Consider the following 19895-nt stretch of genomic DNA (forward strand, 5'->3'; position numbering starts at 1 on the left):
TCTATAACCATACAGCCAGGCCAACCAGCCAAGTTGGGCAAACATGTTATCACGTCGCGGCTTGTATGATGTGGAGCAATCATTTCGTCGTTATGCAAAGGTAAATATATGTTTATACGACTGTAATGTAAATATATAAACTATAACAATGTACAGACATATTATTATTGCAATGAACAATAAAACAGAAACAAAAACTATTATTATTATTATTTGTTATTGTTGTTGTCGTTTTCGTTTTGACTATTGTTGTGGCCTTTGAAAAAATGCTAATATTGTTGGGTTTTTTTTTTCTTGTGCGATTGAATGTGAACATTAAAAACGACATGATCTACAACATGTTTGGACCTATGACAAATTCATAAACAAAAAATAGACAAACAATGCGACAGAGTAAAAAATTATTGCAACCGCGAATAAAAATGAAATCTTTGCAATTAAATTGAATTCATTGCTATGTGGCCAAAATAAATATCATAAAAAGTAAAATTCATATTTGAATATTAAGGTGATTCATTGTTTTGTAATATTATTTCTGTATCGAATTTTTGAAGGACCATGAATGGATCCATAAACATTTCATTCTGCCACCTATACTAAATGTTTCATTTGGTCAGATATAGAGTTGCTTCTTATGTTATAGTAACTTCAGTACGTAGTGCAATATTTTGTGCCGATTGGACCCACCTTATTTAAGCATTTATATCCTACCTCTAGGTTATACTAACTTCAGTACGTTGTGCAAAATATGTGTCAATTTGGCGTTAAATCGGACGAAAAAATATATGTAGAAGCTATATCAAAATCTGAATCGATTTCAACGAGACTTGGCAGAGATAAACTACAGTTCATTGTACAAAATTGTGTGGCAATCGGACACACAAGTGCACAATTTACATAAAATCGGAAGAAAATATATATGGCAGCTATATCAAAATCTGGTCCGATTTTCAAGAAGGATATATAGGGATTTGGGTGCACTATTTACCTTACATCGGACGAAAATAGATATGGGAGCTATATCTAAATCTGAACCGATTTTCCGGAAACTTAACACACATCATTCTAGACCTACTTCATTACGTTGTGCCAAATTTCTTACAAATCAAAAGATATTTAGGGACTTTGTTGCACCATTTACCTTAAATCGGTTGAAAATATATATGGGAGCTATATCTAAATCTGAACCGATTTTCACGAAACTTAGCACACATCATTCTAGGCTTAATCTAGTACGCTGTACCAAATTTCGTGCAAATCGAAAGACATATAGGGACGTTGGTGCACAATTTACATTAAATCGTACTAAAATATATATGGGAGCTATATCTAAATCTGAACCGATTTTCACGAAACTTAACACACTTCATTCTAGACCTAATTCATTACCCTGTGCCAAATTTCGTGCAAATCGAAAGATATTTAGGGACTTTGGTACACCATTTACCTTAAATCGGACGAAAATATATATGGGAGGTATATCTAAATCTGAACCAATTTTCCGGAAACTTAACACACATCATTCTAGATCTTATTCATTACGCTGTGCCAAATTTCGTGCAAATCGAAAGTTATTTAGGGACTTTGTTGCACCATTTACCTTAAATCGGTCGAAAACATATATGGGAGCTATAACTAAATCTGAACCGATTTTCAGGAAACTTAACACACATCAATCTAGACCGAATTCATTACGCTGTGCCAAATTTCGTACAAATCGAAAGATATATAAGGACTTTGGTACACTATTTACCTTAAATCAGACTAAAATATATATGGGAGCTATATCTAAATCTGGACCGATTTTTCCCCATTTCAATGGGGTTCGTCCTTGGGCCAAATAAGTGAACTGTGTCAAATCTTATCCAAATCGGATCATAAATGCGACCTGTACTTTGTTCACAAAAATACATGGACGGACGGACGGACAGACGGACATGCGTAAATCGACTCAGAAAGTGATTCTATACATATTCCCAAAAGGAACCATGTGTCTATCTCGTTCCCTTTTGCCTGTTACAAACATATGTACAAAGACATACAGGGTATTATGTCTTTGTACATATGTTTGTAACACAAACATATGTTTGTAACCACAGTGTGGTGAGGGATATAAAAATAGTCGCTATAAATCTACACCTTAAGATAGACCTTGAAAAATGATCTTTGTAAATCTACACCTTAAGATAGACGTTGAAAATATTCTTTATAAATCTACGCCTTAAAATAGACCTTGAAAAATGTTCTTTATTTATCTACGCCTTAAAATAGTCCTAGAAAAATATTCTTTATAAATCTACACGTTAAAATAGACCTAGAAAAATGTTCCCTATAAATCTACGCCTTAAAATAGACTTAGAAAGGCGTTCTTTATAAATCTACGCCTAAAGATTGACCTAGAAAAATATTCTTTATAAGTCTACGCTTTAAGATAGTCCCAGAAAAATATTCTTTATGAATCTACGCCTAGAGATTGACCTAGAAAATTTTCCTTCACAACTCTACGTTTAAAAGTAGACCTAAAAATATTATTTATAAATCTACGCCTAAAGACTGACCTAGAAAAATATTCGCTATAAATCTGCGCCTTAAAATAGTCCTAGAAAAATATTCTTTATAAATCTTCGCCTTATGATAGTCTTAGAAAAATATACTTTATAAATATACGCCTTAAGATAGTCCTAGAAAAATATTCTTTATAAATCCTCCGCTTGATGTAGACCTAGAAAAATTTTCTTTATTAATCTACGCCTTAAAATAGTCCTTGAAAAATATTATTTATGAATCTCTGGTAAAATATCGATCATAATTTTAATATTATATCATCATTCTGGGCTTATCAGAAAAATAATCTGGCAACCCTTTCATCAAAGTACTTTATTTTTCTCCATATAATGAAAGTTGTAGAAGAGGCGATCCATAACCTTTTTATAAGCGTGTGTTAACGAGCTATGTAGCTAAGATGAAAATAATAACAACAACAGAGCTCTTTACCCAAAAAGCGAATTTCATTACCGCTGACCCAATTCACCATTTTAACGGGTAATAACAAAAAAGTCTACCTAACACCTTATCGTTACCCAGTTTTATGTATAATTCTCCGCCATCACAGATGTTCAGAACATCTTGAAAATATTTCAGTGTACTTTTTTTTGAAAATTTGTTTTTAATTTAATTAATTTTTAAATTTTATGTTTTGTATTTGTTTATCTTTTCGTTCTGTTCTTTTCGTCGACGACGACATCTTTAATGTTTTTTTCGTTTGCAGAAATGACCATAAAATTTGTTTTTCTCAAGTTTTATGCGAGCCAGCAATCATTCGTCATAACATCAGACCAATTCGTCAGTGTCTGCCTGTCTGGTCATTAAAATACAGACCACACACACACCTAACTAAAATAAGGTATCATCTTACAAAATGTTGGAGGTCGTATTGTTTTTGTTTCTTACTCGTATTTCTTTTCATTGCTGTTTTGTGTTGCACGTGCGGGAAAAGTATTTCGATTTTTTTTTTTGAAAGGTAATAAAAATACTTTAGAATTTTGAAGCACGTTTTTATTGAAAATTTGAAGACCTATTCCAAGGCGAGGATTTTTTAAATAATATTTGGTCAAGCCTTATAAGATACGTGCATTTTTTAACAGAATATTTTTTCAAGCCACCTTAGAAGTGGCGTGGATTTTTTAAAGCCACCTTAAAAGAGGCGTGGATTTTTTAAAGAATATTTTTTCAAGCCTCCATAGAAGAGGCGTGGATTTTTTAAAGAATATTTTTTAAAGCCACCTTAGAAGAGGCGTGGATTTTTTAAAGAATATTTTTTCAAGCCACTTTAGAAGAGGCGTGGATTTTTTAAAGAATATTTTTTCAAGCCACCCTAGAAGAGGCGTGGATTTTTTAAAGAATATTTTTTCAAGCCTCCATAGAAGAGGTGTGGATTTTTTAAAGAATATTTTTTCAAGCCTCCATAGAAGAGGCGTGGATTTTTTAAAGAATATTTTTTCAAGCCTCTATAGAAGAGGCGTGGATTTTTTAAAGAATATTTTTTCAAGCCTCTATAGAAGAGGCGTGGATTTTTTAAAGAATATTTTTTCAAGCCTCTATAGAAGAGGCGTGGATTTTTTAAAGAATATTTTTTCAAGCCTCTATAGAAGAGGCGTGGATTTTTTAAAGAATATTTTTTCAAGCCTCTATAGAAGAGGCGTGGATTTTTAAAAGAATATTTTTTCAAGCCTCTATAGAAGAGGCGTGGATTTTTAAAAGAATATTTTTTCAAGCCTCCATAGAAGAGGCGTGGATTTTTTAAAGAATATTTTTTCAAGCCTCTATAGAAGAGGCGTGGATTTTTTAAAGAATATTTTTTCAAGCCTCTATAGAAGAGGCGTGGATTTTTAAAAGAATATTTTTTCAAGCCTCCATAGAAGAGGCGTGGATTTTTTAAAGAATATTTTTTATGACTTAGAAGAGGCGTGGATTTTTTAAAGGATATTTTTTATGACTTAGAAGAGGCGTGGATTTTTTAAAGGATATTTTTTATGACTTAGAAGAGGCGTGGATTTTTTAAAGGATATTTTTTCAAGCCACCATAGAAGAGGCGTGGATTTTTTAAAGGATATTTTTTCAAGCCACCATAGAGGAGGCGTGGATTTTTTAAAGGATATTTTTTCAAGCCACCATAGAAGAGGCGTGGATTTTTTAAAGGATATTTTTTATGACATAGAAGAGGCGTGGATTTTTTAAAGGATATTTTTTCAAGCCACCATAGAAGAGGCGTGGATTTTTTAAAGGATATTTTTTATGACATAGAAGAGGCGTGGATTTTTTAAAGGATATTTTTTATGACATAGAAGAGGCGTGGATTTTTTAAAGGATATTTTTTCAAGCCACCATAGAAGAGGCGTGGATTTTTTAAAGGATATTTTTTATGACATAGAAGAGGCGTGGATTTTTTAAAGGATATTTTTTATGACATAGAAGAGGCGTGGATTTTTTAAAGGATATTTTTTATGACATAGAAGAGGCGTGGATTTTTTAAAGGATATTTTTTATGACATAGAAGAGGCGTGGATTTTTTAAAGAATATTTTTTCAAGCCTCCCTAGAAGAGGCGTGGATTTTTTAAAGAATATTTTTTCAAGCCTCCATAGAAGAGGCGTGGATTTTTTAAAGAATATTTTTTCAAGCCTCCATAGAAGAGGCGTGGATTTTTTAAAGAATATTTTTTCAAGCCTCCATAGAAGAGGCGTGGATTTTTTAAAGAATATTTTTTCAAGCCTCCATAGAAGAGGCGTGGATTTTTTAAAGAATATTTTTTCAAGCCTCCATAGAAGAGGCGTGGATTTTTTAAAGAATATTTTTTCAAGCCTCCATAGAAGAGGCGTGGATTTTTTAAAGAATATTTTTTCAAGCCTCCATAGAAGAGGCGTGGATTTTTTAAAGAATATTTTTTCAAGCCTCCATAGAAGAGGCGTGGATTTTTTAAAGAATATTTTTTCAAGCCTCCATAGAAGAGGCGTGGATTTTTTAAAGAATATTTTTTCAAGCCTCCATAGAAGAGGCGTGGATTTTTTAAAGAATATTTTTTCAAGCCTCCATAGAAGAGGCGTGGATTTTTTAAAGAATATTTTTTCAAGCCTCCATAGAAGAGGCGTGGATTTTTTAAAGGATATTTTTTATGACTTAGAAGAGGCGTGGATTTTTTAAAGGATATTTTTTATGACTTAGAAGAGGCGTGGATTTTTTAAAGGATATTTTTTCAAGCCACCATAGAAGAGGCGTGGATTTTTTAAAGGATATTTTTTCAAGCCACCATAGAGGAGGCGTGGATTTTTTAAAGGATATTTTTTCAAGCCACCATAGAAGAGGCGTGGATTTTTTAAAGGATATTTTTTATGACATAGAAGAGGCGTGGATTTTTTAAAGGATATTTTTTATGACACAGAAGAGGCGTGAATTTTTTAAAGGATATTTTTTATGACATAGAAGAGGCGTGGATTTTTTAAAGGATATTTTTTATGACATAGAAGAGGCGTGGATTTTTTAAAGGATATTTTTTATGACATAGAAGAGGCGTGGATTTTTTAAAGGATATTTTTTATGACATAGAAGAGGCGTGGATTTTTTAAAGGATATTTTTTATGACATAGAAGAGGCGTGGATTTTTTAAAGGATATTTTTTATGACATAGAAGAGGCGTGGATTTTTTAAAGGATATTTTTTATGACATAGAAGAGGCGTGGATTTTTTAAAGGATATTTTTTATGACATAGAAGAGGCGTGGATTTTTTAAAGGATATTTTTTATGACATAGAAGAGGCGTGGATTTTTTAAAGGATATTTTTTATGACATAGAAGAGGCGTGGATTTTTTAAAGGATATTTTTTATGACATAGAAGAGGCGTGGATTTTTTAAAGGATATTTTTTCAAACCTTAGAAGAGGCGTGGATTTTTTAACGAATATTTTTTCAAACCTTAGAAGAGGCGTGGATTTTTTAAAGAATATTTTTTCAAGCCTCCATAGAAGAGGCGTGGGTTTTAATCCCAATTTATAATGTTTTTTCTTTGTCACAAACCTGTTACAGTCTCTGTTTACATTTAAGTATGAAACAACCTCTCACAACAATAACCTTTTTTTAATACTTCCAAAACACATTTTCCCTCCACATTCCATTCATTCACTCGCATTTCCAAAACTCTCTGTATACAGCTCATAATAATTAGGTATGCCGGAACATTAAAACCAAATATTAATGGTCATTCATAAAGTACTTCCTCGAATATGACGAGATGTATCCGACCAATATAAATGATGCATGAATGGCAATTCATAAAAATGAAACACAAATAACAACAAACATTTCGTTCGAGTTTTTAAAATGAAATTAAAATTTCATTTCTTTTTGTGTAAAGTCTCGGTGTGTGTTTTTATGACCATATTGGGGGGAGGAGGATGAGGAGGAAGTTTGCTATAGAATGGTCATTTGAAGTTGTAATAACAACAACATGATCTCATAAACAAAAACACACTTCGACTCTAAACACAGGTTATATGGCTAAAACAAAATAAACATTGTTTACACAAGTTAGTAGATTTTTACGGTCAGACAGGCAGGCAGTCATGCAAGTGGGCAGACGAAAACGTTGAGGTAAAAATAACCAATATTAGTCATGTTGTGTTGTACTGAAAGAAACATCACTCAAATGTATGTAATGGAATGTGTGGCCAGATACAATATAAGGGAATTACATTGTTGGGTTATACAATATGGGGTTTTTATCCGTTATGCAGGACCATCAGGAATAAAAAAAAACATTTTTAAGAGCACACCCAAGACGTGGATTTTTATAAAGGTATTTTTCAGAGCCTACACAAGGCATGGATTCGAAAAATAAATATTTTTCAGGGCCTACACAAGGCTTGGATTCCAAAAATAAATATTTTTCAGGGCCTATACAAGGCGTGGATTTTTAAGGAATTTTTTTCTGGCCCTACATAAGGCGTGGAATTTTTATAGATTTTTTTAGACCCTACAAAAGGCGTGGAATTTTTATAGATTTTTTTAGACCTTACAAAAGGCGTGGAATTTTTATAGATTTTTTAGACCCTACAAAAGCCGTGGAATTTTTATAGCTTTTTTTAGACCCTACACAAGGCGTGGATTGTTAAAGAATATTTTTTCAAGCATCACTTTTCAACATCTTAATCCCTGCCTATATTTTTCTGTCGTCCTTCAGAATATTTTCTCCTCCCTTTTTTCTTGCAATATTTTAAAGGACTTCAGCCTACTGCATACCTTTTCAATAAATTATGTATTCTCGAATAGAACAACGAACATAAATATTGACTTCCATTTGCCTGTTAAATATTCAAATCCATCTTAAAGGATAACCAGGAATGGGCTTCCATTCTCTCTCTCTCTCTCTCTCTATGAGGATATTAGTTATTCATCTATAACCGGACTTTATGACCTTTTTCTGCTCTCCTGATGATTGTGACAAGGACAATGAAAAAAAATTTCAGGAATTGAAACAAATGAAACGATAATAAATGATTTTTATGGCAATGGAAAAAAATTAATTTGAATTCAATGAAAAGAATTCAAGGAAAGGATATTTTTCAGAAATATTTTTCTAGGACTACTTTAAGGCGTAGATTTACAAAGAATAGTTTTCTAGGACTACTTTAAGGCATTGATTTATAAAGAATATTTCTCTAGGACTATTTTAAGGCGTAGATTTATAAAAAATATTTTTCTAGGACTATCTAAAGGCGTCAGTTTATAAAATTACAATTTTTATGTCTGTGCCTAATAGTCGGCCATGAAAAATACTTTTTACAAATCAATGCCTAATAGTCGGCCATGAAAAATACTTTTTACAAATCCATGCCTAAAAGTCGGTCATTAAATTTATTTTTTATAGATCTATGCCTAAAAGTCGGTCATTAATTTTATTTTTTATAGATCTATGCCTAATAGTCGGCCATGAAAAATATTTTTTACAAATCAATGCCTAAAAGTCGGTCATTAAATTTATTTTTTATAGATCTATGCCTAAAAGTCGGCCATGAAATTTATTTTGTATAGATTTATGCCTAAAAGTCGGCCATGAAATTTATTTTTTATGGATCTATGCCTAAAAGTCGGCCATGATTTTTTTTATAAATCTATGCCTAAAAATCTGAAACGACTAAACGACAGCCTAGAAAAATATTTTTTATAAATCGGCCCAGAAAATTATTCCTTATAAATTATTTATAATTTTTCCTTTTCTATGATGACTTCTAGGCACTTTCCTCTCATCTCCTCTCAATACTTCATCTTTTTATTAATCCATGTCCTTGCATCACTGTTTACTTTCGAACCAAGAATCAATACACCTCTTAAAATGCGAAATGAATTCCGTTCTGTTTGGATGAAAAATGCATTTTATGGCTGATTCCCATCAACCAGAAAGAGAAACATAAAAATCCCATTTGGTTTATTTGCTGCTTGCAAACGGAACCAGAAATAAATTTCCATGCGATTTTTATGGGTTTTCCATTCGAACGCTAAGAAGATTTCTGTGCATAAGAAAACGCCTGAAATAAATAAACGAATGATATAAAAATGAAATTAAAAAGCAACTACTTGCAAATACAAATAAATGTATATTTATATGTGTATGTACGCATATTGCTATTCAGAGGAAATACTGCAATCTATTAAAATTCTGCAAGGTATGGTCGAAAAAGAGATGGAGGTGCCTAAAGAAAATTATTTAATTTTGAAACTGTGAATTTGGAAAAAATTCTCATAGGTAAAATGAGGTTGCCAAGAGGTCATGAAATTCTGCAAATTCTCGAAAAAATTCATAATCCCAGATTTTATGTCCTTTTCGTCATAAAAATGCGACCGCAGTGATAAAAGTTTTCAATAACCCAAAATGTAAAAAAAAAAACTAAAAATTTATTGATTTAATTAAAACAAAATAAAAGAACTTGGTTTATTTTTAAACAAACTCTGCAGAAAAATATTTCACCTGCCTCAGGGCCATAAAGTTAACCCAAATTCCATTGCTTTAAAAAAATATATTTTATTTCACAACAACCTTATTTCCAGTTCAATACCCTTCTAATGTTCTCTTTTCTTGTTTCTTTCCATCCATTTTCTTTTGCAGTCGCCAGTGACATTGTGTAATCTGGGCGTTGGAGCCACATTTGGCGAATCGATATTACACGATTTACCACGCGACAGTACTGTGGTCACAAAAACCACCTGTGAACTGTTACGAGTCGAACAACAGGATTTTCGTTTGATTTGGGAGGTAAGTGGAACGATGCAAGTAACTTGGAGGAAGAAAAAATTGGAAATGGAATTTTAAAAGGTATTTTTTGTGGGTTGACTGGCTGACTGACTGTATGTCTGTCTTGCCAACAAGCAGCGGAATACAATAAATACTTACAATTCATAATGGAATTCGCTTCCCTTTTTTCTCTTCCTCCCTCTTTTCATTCATTGTAATTTTTTCTCTTAACCACAACACAAAATATTCATTTGGTCTGGTGTACATGGCAATGATTTCGATAATGAAAATTGCCCGAGGGAAAATTATTGGCAAAGTTTTGTTCAGAAATATCAGAAAAATAATAATAGCGAGAACTTTTGTAGGACAGAAAGGGTATTTATTAAAAACAACAACAACGTTGATTATTTTAAATAAAGAAGGCTTAAACAGCAATATAATTAAAAACAAAGGACCATGGATAAAAAAGGTGGCTTAAAAAAATATTCTTTAAAAAATCCACGCCTCTTCTAAGGTGGCTTGAAAAAATATTCTTTAAAAAATCCACGCCTCTTCTAAGGTGGCTTGAAAAAATATTCTTTAAAAAATCCACGCATCATACAGGCCTTGAAAAAATATTCTTTAAAAAATCCTTGCCTCATACAGGCCTTGAAAAAAATATTCTTTAAAAAATCCACGCCTTTTCTATGGTGGCTTGGAAAATATTCTTTGAAAAATCCACGCCTCTTCTAAGGTGGCTTGAAAAAATATTCTTTGTAAAATCCACGCCTCTTCTAAGGTGGCTTGAAAAAATATTCTTTATAAAATCCATGCCTCTTCTAAGGTGGCATGAAAAAATATTCTTTATAAAATCCATGCCTCTTCTAAGGTGGCTTGAAAAAATATTCTTTAAAAAATCCATGCCTCTTCTAAGGTGGCTTGAAAAAATATTCTTTAAAAAATCCACGCCTCTTCTAAGGTGGCTTGAAAAAAATATTCTCTAAAAAATCCACGCCTCTTCTAAGGTGGCTTGAAAAAAAATATTCTTTAAAAAATCCTCGCCTCATACAGGCCTTGGCAAACGCTCTTTTAGGGCTTGAAAAAAATATTCTTTAAAAAACCACGCGATTGGTAGGCCTTGAAAAAATATTATATAAAAAATCCGCTTGTAAAAGACCTATTAAAAAAATTTGCGCCTTTGGTAGGCCTTGAAAAAATATTATTTATTTTAGGCCTCTTTTGGGCCTTGAAAGAAGTGTTCTTTTATATATCCATGCCTCTTGTGAGCGTTGAAAGAAATCCCACGCCACTTTTGGGCCTTGAAAGAAGTGTTCTTTTATATATCCATGCCTCTTGTGAGCGTTGAAAGAAATCCCACGCCACTTTTGGGCTTTAAAAAGTATTATTTAAAAAATCCACGCCTTTTGTAGGCCATGAAGAAAATTTTTTAACAATGCCCTTCATACTCGCACCTGTCAAAAAAACCCACTCTGCAAGACTATCTAATGCGTTACTTAACATTAAAATCTGTTTATCTCATAACAACTAACAGTGAATTTTATTGCCTATCTAGAGCCTATTACGATTTCATTATCAGTATTTAAATGATTATCAGCACCCACCACAACCACACCATACAACCTGCAAATAAGGCTGATAATTGCATGGAGGATTAATTGTCTTATTTCAACAACGGGGGAAATAAATTTAATGTGTTGGCAAAATAAGCAACAGCACTTCCCATACAAAGAATCGCATTCGCATTCATCCATTTAGACAATTCTCAAGGACACATTCATTGCAGAGAATGCAGTAGTACCACAAATTACACACACACTCTCTCGCACACATCCTTGCCAAATTGATATCTTTACCAAATGGCTGACTGTCTGTCAGTACACACTGCCATTTGATAATTGTATTACCACCACAGGCAAAAGTAACAACAGCAACCACACTAACACAGCAATAAATGCTCAACAATTGCTTATCCCCGAAAGGGGAAATGCGGGGGAGTGCTGTTCGAGCAAAAAGGAAAGCTATCTAATTAACTTTTTGTGTCAGTGTGACAACAACAATACAATGTCTGTTATTGCTGTGTATTTGTATTTTGACGCTTAAGTATCTCTCTCTCCCGCTTATCGCACACAACCATTTGCTGGCGAACCAACACACATTAACACTCACATCAAACCACAATGACACAGACTCTCACAGTCTCCCTCTATCGTCATGAAGCATAACATTCAAATGTTTTCATTAACTGAAATCCTCATTCCGAACGAGTCCTTTCCTGGGACATCCTTGTCCTGTTACTTTTAATGTACTTCTGTGTTGTTATGTTCGGTTCTGTTTCTGTTGTCTCATTTGTTTTATTGAAGTTAAGTATGGTCGTTAAAAGCCCGGAAGGAGAATACGAAATGAGTTGGTTGGCTGGGACAGAGGGAAAACGAAGAAAAGGGTTATATGTGGGGAGATTATGAAATTACAGAACATAAAGGTATTTATATAGGGGAATAGTACAACTAATGTTCGAATTTTTAAGAGATACTTTACCAATGATTAAAAATGGCGTGTATTTTCAAAAAAAAAAAAAACTATGCCTAAACAAGACGTGGATTTTTTAAACAATACTTTTTTCATACCACCATAGAAGAGGCGTTGATTTTTTAAAGAATATCTTTTTCAAGCCACCATAGAAAAGGCGTGGATTTTTTAAAGAATCTTTTTTCAAGTCGCCATAGAAGAGGCGTGGATTATTTAAAGAATATTTTTTTCAAGCCACCATAGAAAAGGCGTGGATTTTTTAAAGAATATTTTTTCAAGTCGCCATAGAAGAGGCGTGGATTTTTTAAAGAATATTTTTTTTAAGCCGCCATACAAGAGGCGTGGATTTTTTAAAGAATATTTTTTTCAAGCCACCATAGAAAAGGCGTGGATTTTTTAAAGAATATTTTTTTCAAGCCGCCATAGAAGAGGCGTGGATTTTTTTAAAGAATATTTTTTCAAGCCACCATAGAAGAGGCGTGGATTTTTTAAAGAATATTTTTTCAAGCTGCCATAGAAGAGGCGTCGATTTTTTAAAGAATATTTTTTCAGGCTGCCATAGAAGAGGCGTGGATTTTTTAAAGAATATTTTTTTCAAGGGCCAAAAGAAGAGGCGTGGATTTTTTAAAGAATATTTTTTCAAGCCACCATAGAAGAGGCGTGGATTTTTTAAAGAATATTTTTTCAAGCCACCATAGAAGAGGCGTGGATTTTTTAAAGAATATTTTTTCAAGCCACCATAGAAGAGGCGTGGATTTTTTAAAGAATATTTTTTCGAGTCGCCATGGAAGAGGCGTGGATTTTTTAAAAAATATTTTTTCAAGTCACCATAGAGAGGCGTGGATTTTTTAAAGAATATTTTTTCAAGCCACCATAGAAGAGGCGTGGATTTTTTAAAGAATATTTTTTCAAGCCACCATAGAAGAGGCGTGGATTTTTTAAAGAATATTTTTTCAAGCCACCATAGAAGAGGCGTGGATTTTTTAAAGAATATTTTTTCAAGCCACCATAGAAGAGGCGTGGATTTTTTAAAGAATATTTTTTCAAGCCACCATAGAAGAGGCGTGGATTTTTTAAAGAATATTTGTTCAAGGGCCAAAAGAAGAGGCGTGGATTTTTTAAAGAATATTTTTTCAAGCCACCATAGAAGTGGCGTGGATTTTTTTAAAGAATATTATTTCAAGCCACCTGTATGAGGCGTGGACTTTTTAAAGAATATTTTTTCAAGCTGCCATAGAAGAGGCGTCGATTTTTTAAAGAATATTTTTTCAGGCTGCCATAGAAGAGGCGTGGATTTTTTAAAGAATATTTTTTTCAAGGGCCAAAAGAAGAGGCGTGGACTTTTTAAAGAATATTTTTTCAAGCTGCCATAGAAGAGGCGTGGATTTTTTAAAGAATATTTTTTCAAGCCACCATAGAAGAGGCGTGGATTTTTTAAAGAATATTTTTTCAAGACACCATAGAAGAGGCGTGGATTTTTTAAAGAATATTTTTTCAAGTCGCCATAGAGAGGCGTGGATTTTTTAAAGAATATTTTTTCAAGCCACAATAGAAGAGGCGTGGATTTTTTAAAGAATATTTTTTCAAGCCACCATAGAAGAGGCGTGGATTTTTTAAAGAATATTTTTTCAAGACACCATAGAAGAGGCGTGGATTTTTTAAAGAATATTTTTTCAAGACACCATAGAAGAGGCGTGGATTTTTTAAAGAATATTTTTTCAAGCCACCATAGAAGAGGCGTGGATTTTTTAAAGAATATTTTTTCAAGACACCATAGAAGAGGCGTGGATTTTTTAAAGAATATTTTTTCAAGACACCATAGAAGAGGCGTGGATTTTTTAAAGAATATTTTTTCAAGTCACCATAGAAGTGGCGTGGATTTTTTTAAAGAATATTATTTCAAGCCACCTGTATGAGGCGTGGACTTTTTAAAGAATATTTTTTCAAGCTGCCATAGAAGAGGCGTCGATTTTTTAAAGAATATTTTTTCAAGCTGCCATAGAAGAGGCGTGGATTTTTTAAAGAATATTTTTTCAAGCCACCATAGAAGAGGCGTGGATTTTTTAAAGAATATTTTTTCAAGTCACCATAGAAGTGGCGTGGATTTTTTAAAGAATATTTTTTCAAGTCGCCATAGAGAGGCGTGGATTTTTTAAAGAATATTTTTTCAAGCCACCATAGAAGTGGCGTGGATTTTTTTAAAGAATATTATTTCAAGCCACCTGTATGAGGCGTGGACTTTTTAAAGAATATTTTTTCAAGCTGCCATAGAAGAGGCGTCGATTTTTTAAAGAATATTTTTTCAAGCTGCCATAGAAGAGGCGTGGATTTTTTAAAGAATATTTTTTTCAAGGGCCAAAAGAAGAGGCGTGGATTTTTTAAAGAATATTTTTTCAAGCCACCATAGAAGAGGCGTGGATTTTTTAAAGAATATTTTTTCAAGCCACCATAGAAGAGGCGTGGATTTTTTAAAGAATATTTTTTCAAGACACCATAGAAGAGGCGTGGATTTTTTAAAGAATATTTTTTCAAGTCGCCATAGAGAGGCGTGGATTTTTTAAAGAATATTTTTTCAAGCCACCACAGAGGAGGCGTGGATTTTTTAAAGAATATTTTTTCAAGCCACCATAGAAGAGGCGTGGATTTTTAAAGAATATTTTTTCAAGTCGCCATAGAGAGGCGTGGATTTTTAAAGAATATTTTTTCAAGTCGCCATAGAGAGGCGTGGATTTTTTAAAGAATATTTTTTCAAGCCACCATAGAAGAGGCGTGGATTTTTTAAAGAATATTTTTTCGAGTCGCCATGGAAGAGGCGTGGATTTTTTAAAAAATATTTTTTCAATACGATACCAATCCTTTATGCCTTACTAATTTTTTTTAAATCACTTTGAACAACATTTTAGTTTATTGCATCGTCTCAAGTTCAAGGTAAATCATAGAACAAAGTTTTTTTTTCTTTAAAAAACTCAGAAAATAATATTATTTATTCATTAAAGTTGTTTTATTGTTACGAATATCATAACATTTCTGAAAGCAATAGCAAGACGTTTTCTGCAGCAAAAGTAAAAAATAATACAAAAAAAAAAAACATTATAAAACTTTAATAACAGCAACAACAGAAAAAAGACGAACAACCCGAAAAAAACATATCTAAAAGTAGGGAAGAAATGGAATTACACAGAATTCTCTGAAGAAGAAGAACAACAGTTGCCTAGCTGGTGCAGTCACAGGACCAGACAATCGACTTCATACAAAAGTTGAATGAACAATAGAGAAAACTTCATCCACTCCGCATCTCCCTCCCCCCAGGATTCCCCCAAAAATTATTTCCAATTCGAAAGAAGAAAAGGAATGAAACTTTTTCCAAAGATTTGCCACCGAATGCAGTGAAGGATTGTTTGATTGTGCACTTTTATCGTATGAGCTTATATATGGTTGATAGAAGAAGAGAAGGGTGGGTAGAGAGGGAGGGCGAAGAATCATAAAAATGCCAGAACTCTTAAAACTGTACAAATTATAAATTAATAACAATATAAATATAAATGCAACAAAGACGAAGATGACGATGAAAACATATAGAAGAAGACGACGACGAAGAAGATGCAGTAGAACAATAACGCCACGGGTAAAATGTCAGAAAATTAAATTGTCAGAAATATTTTCGTACTGAAGTGGCAAAAGAGAAAGTTTTTCGTCATGGGTGAATATTGCTATAATTAATTTCATATGATTGTGATTTTTTTATTTTAAAGTAATTTATAAATATTAAATTTGATTTTTTTAAAGATAGATAGTAGAAATTTTAAAGATAATTGTAGATAGTGAGACGTTTGATTTTGATAGGGGAGACATTTTTGTTAGAAGTCCACGCTTTGAGACCCGAGTATTTTACCTTTTATATTCATGTTTTTGGAGCAGTATTTGGCCGTTTAAAAAGTCCTTACAACTTCCCTTAAAATAACACATTGGAACCCTTAAAAATCCACGAAGTTGTATGAACTCTTAACATGAATTAAAAATTTATCTGGCTGAATTCAAAATTCAATATAAATCCACCCTAATAGAACAGAATAGGGTCGTTTAAAAATTCTTTAAATTCTCTTGAGAGACCTGGATATTTTCATTCAAAATCCACGCTTAGATGCCAGGACAATGCTTTTGGGATTCCTTAAAAAATCCACGGTTCGAGGGCAAAATTCCTTAGAGAACTTTGAGTTCCTCCTTTACGCTTGTAACACAGCATATAACCGTTATAAACCAACGCCTGGAGTGCAGGATATTGCTTTACAAATTCCTTTAAAAAACCACACCTGAAGAGCAAAATATGGACTTTGAAATTCATTAAAAAAATCCTCTGCTAAGTTGCAGAATGCAAAATGCCTTTAAAATCTTCACATGCAGATCAGGATATGACCTTTAAAATCCCTACCTAGGGAGGCTAAAAATGCCTCTAAGAAACCTGCAGAGCAACATAGGCCTTATAAATTCATTTGAAAATCTATACAGAATATGACCTTAAAAATCCTTTAAAAATCTATGTCTGGAAAAGAGTATACGACCTTCAAAACTGAATATGGACTTCAAAAATACCTTTAAAATTCCTCACCTGTAGACCAGAATACTCCCTTTAAAAATCCACACCATTATATACCAACGTTTGGAGTGCAGGATATGGCTTTAAAAAATCCTTTAAAAATCCACACCTGAAGATCAGAATATTGTATTTTGAAATGCATTAAAAAATTCTCTGCTGAAGAGCAGAATATGGACACAAATACCTTTAAAAATCCATAGCAGGATATAACCTAATATTCCTTCAAGAAGCCTGCAGAGCATAATAGAACTTAAAAACTCTTTTGAAAATCCAACTATGGAGAACAGAATATGACCTTCAAAAATCCTTTAAAAATCTATATCTGGAAAAGAGGTTATAACCTAAAAAATGTCTCCAAAAACCCACGCCCGAAGAGCATAAAAAGGTCTTAAAAATTCCGTTAAAATTCAAAACTGGAGAGCAAGATATGACTTTGAATTTTAAATTTCCACGTCTGCAGAGCAGGGCATGGCCTAAAAAATCCTTTAAATATTCAAGCAGAATATGGCCTTAAAACAATCATTTGAAAATCCAGGCTTGAAGAGCAGGATATGTCCTTAAAGAATGTCTTTAAAAATCCCCGCCTGGTGAGCAGGATATGGCTTTAAAAATTCCTTAAAAATTTATACCTTAAGGGCAGAATTTTCCTCTGTTGAAAAACAGACTATGGACTTCAAAAATGCCTTTAAAAATCCTCACATAGATATCGGGATATGACCTTAAAAATACATACCTGAAGAGCAGGATACAACCAAAAATTCCTTTAAGAAGCCTGCAAAGCATAATAGGACTCTGAAAATCCAAGCATGGATAACAGAATATGACCTTCAAAAAAATCCTTTAAAAATTCATGTGTGGAGAGCCTAATAAGGCCTTAAAAATACCTTTGAAATCCAAAAATGGACATGAAGATATGACTTTAAAAAACGTATAAATTTCCACGCAGGGTATGGCCTAAAAATCCTTTAAATGTCCAAGCAGAATATGGCCTTAAAACAATCCTTTGAAAATGCAGGCTTGGTGAGCAGGATATTTCCATAAAAAACGCCTTTAAAAATTCCCGCATGGGAACCAGGATATGATTTTCAAAAACGCTTTTAAAAACATTCTCCTGGGGAGCATGACCTAAAAAAAACTTTAAAAATCTACCACTAGAGAGCAGGAAATGGCCGTAAAAATTCACAACTGGAAAACATGATATTACCTTCAAAATATTTTAAATTTCCACGTCTTTAGAGCAAGACATGTCCTTAAAACTTCCTTTCAAATGCCACTTCTGGAGCAGAGGATATGGCCTTCCAAAATGCCTTTAAAACTTCCCCGCTTGGAGAGCAGAATATAACCTAAAATTTCCTTTAAAAATCCCGCCTGAAGAGCCTCTAAAAATGCCCTTAAAAACTACAACTGGAAAATAGTATATGGGCATAAAATTGTCCATTAAAGCATAGAGAGCAGGTTATTGTCTTAATCAAATCCTTTAAAAGTCCAAGAATGGAGAACACAGTATGTATTTAAAATGATCCTTTAAAAATGTTAACCTTAAAAATCCTTTAAAAATACACATCTGGAAAGCAGGATATGACCTTAAAAAATTACAAATGGAAAGCAGGATCTGACAAGACATATCCTAAAAAATTATTTTAAAATACCACTTCTGGAAAAATGCCACGCTTGAAGAGGAGATTATATCCTTAAATATTCGTTTAAAAATGCCACCTAGAGAGTCTTTAAAAAGGGAACACAATATTACCTTAAAATCCCTTTAAAAATCCAACCCCGAAGAGCTGAATATTATCTTAAAAATTCCTTTAAATGCATTCGAAAATGCATTAAAAAATCCACGACTGGAGAACAGGATATAGTCTTACAAAAACTCCATTCAAACCCCAACCACTGAGAGCAGGTTATGGCCTTAACCCAATCCTTTCAAAATCCAAGCCTAGAAAGCAGGGTATATCCTTAACAACCATCCTTTAAAACTTTACGCCTAAAGAGCCGGATATGGCCTTAAAATTTATTTTAAAAATCCACAATTGGACAACATAATATGGCCTTAAAAATTAATGTCTGAAGAGCAGGGTAAAAATCCACGTCTAAAGAGCAGGTTATTACCATTAACAACCCAATCTCTTATGGCAGGATGTGGCTGTTAAAAATTCCTTTAAAAATCCGCTCCTAAAGAACAGAATAGGGAGGGTTATTTAGAACAGGATATACTTGGAATATTATTTTAAAAATCTACTTCACCATAGAACATAAAATTGGATTTTAAATTTCATATAGAAAGTCTCTTTTAATTTAAAAGGTATATGGGATATTACAACTTTTAATGCCCTTCTTTGCCCTTTACACTACCTAAGATCAGTCGGAGCTTTTTTAATCACTGAAAATCCAAAAATACCATATTACAGAGAAAAATTTTAGGCAATTCGTCTAGAACCTTTAAAATGACAAAGGGTGGCAATATCACAAAAGATGAAAATTTTCTCCCCTACCATATGAAAATCCTCCCCCATAACTAAACCTCTTTTTCCACATTAAAAATTTCACAGGTGTGGAATGTTACCTCACTTGCCAAGGAATTTTATTTTTATTACCATTCCTTCCCCTTCCCCTTTTATTGCTATTTATTATAACGGTTATTTCATGTTCTATATTTCAAGTACTTGTTTTCTTTGTTTTTTGTTAATTGTACTTCAACACACAATTGAATTGCTGATAGCCTCCACCAAAGAGCAACCCCCATCGAACAACTGTTCGACATGATGTATGAAATTATAACACCAGTTCCCCGGTTTCTGGCGAAAAGATTTCGGTTTTTGTTGGGTTCGAATCACATGACGAACGATGATAATAGCCAACCGAAACCTTGTCGAAAGGCAATACCATCAACAGCACTTACCAGGGCCATTTTATATTTTATTGCATTGCATGGAGTTGCCCTCTTTTTTGTGGAATGCCAACCATTACCACCACGACCACCACTTGAATTTTT

The 19895-nt window shown here is 33.0% G+C and overlaps 1 protein-coding gene across 1 annotated transcript in view; it reads left to right on the forward strand.

The window, feature by feature from the left end:
• The first annotated feature begins 30 nt into the window (after positions 1–30).
• Positions 31–19895, forward strand: part of LOC133326541 (rap guanine nucleotide exchange factor 4) — an 83312-nt gene continuing 63447 nt past the window's right edge. Inside the window, exons 1-2 of the mRNA XM_061535170.1 lie at positions 31–100; positions 9655–9801. Coding sequence (XP_061391154.1) covers positions 44–100; positions 9655–9801 — 204 coding nt within the window. The 5' untranslated portion in view covers positions 31–43. The remainder of the gene's footprint in view (positions 101–9654; positions 9802–19895) is intronic.

Source organism: Musca vetustissima, unplaced genomic scaffold, assembly GCF_032173495.1.
Source record: "Musca vetustissima isolate MV318-11 ecotype Yass unplaced genomic scaffold, APGP_CSIRO_Mvet_v1 utg20219, whole genome shotgun sequence".
Lineage (NCBI taxonomy): Eukaryota > Metazoa > Arthropoda > Insecta > Diptera > Muscidae > Musca > Musca vetustissima.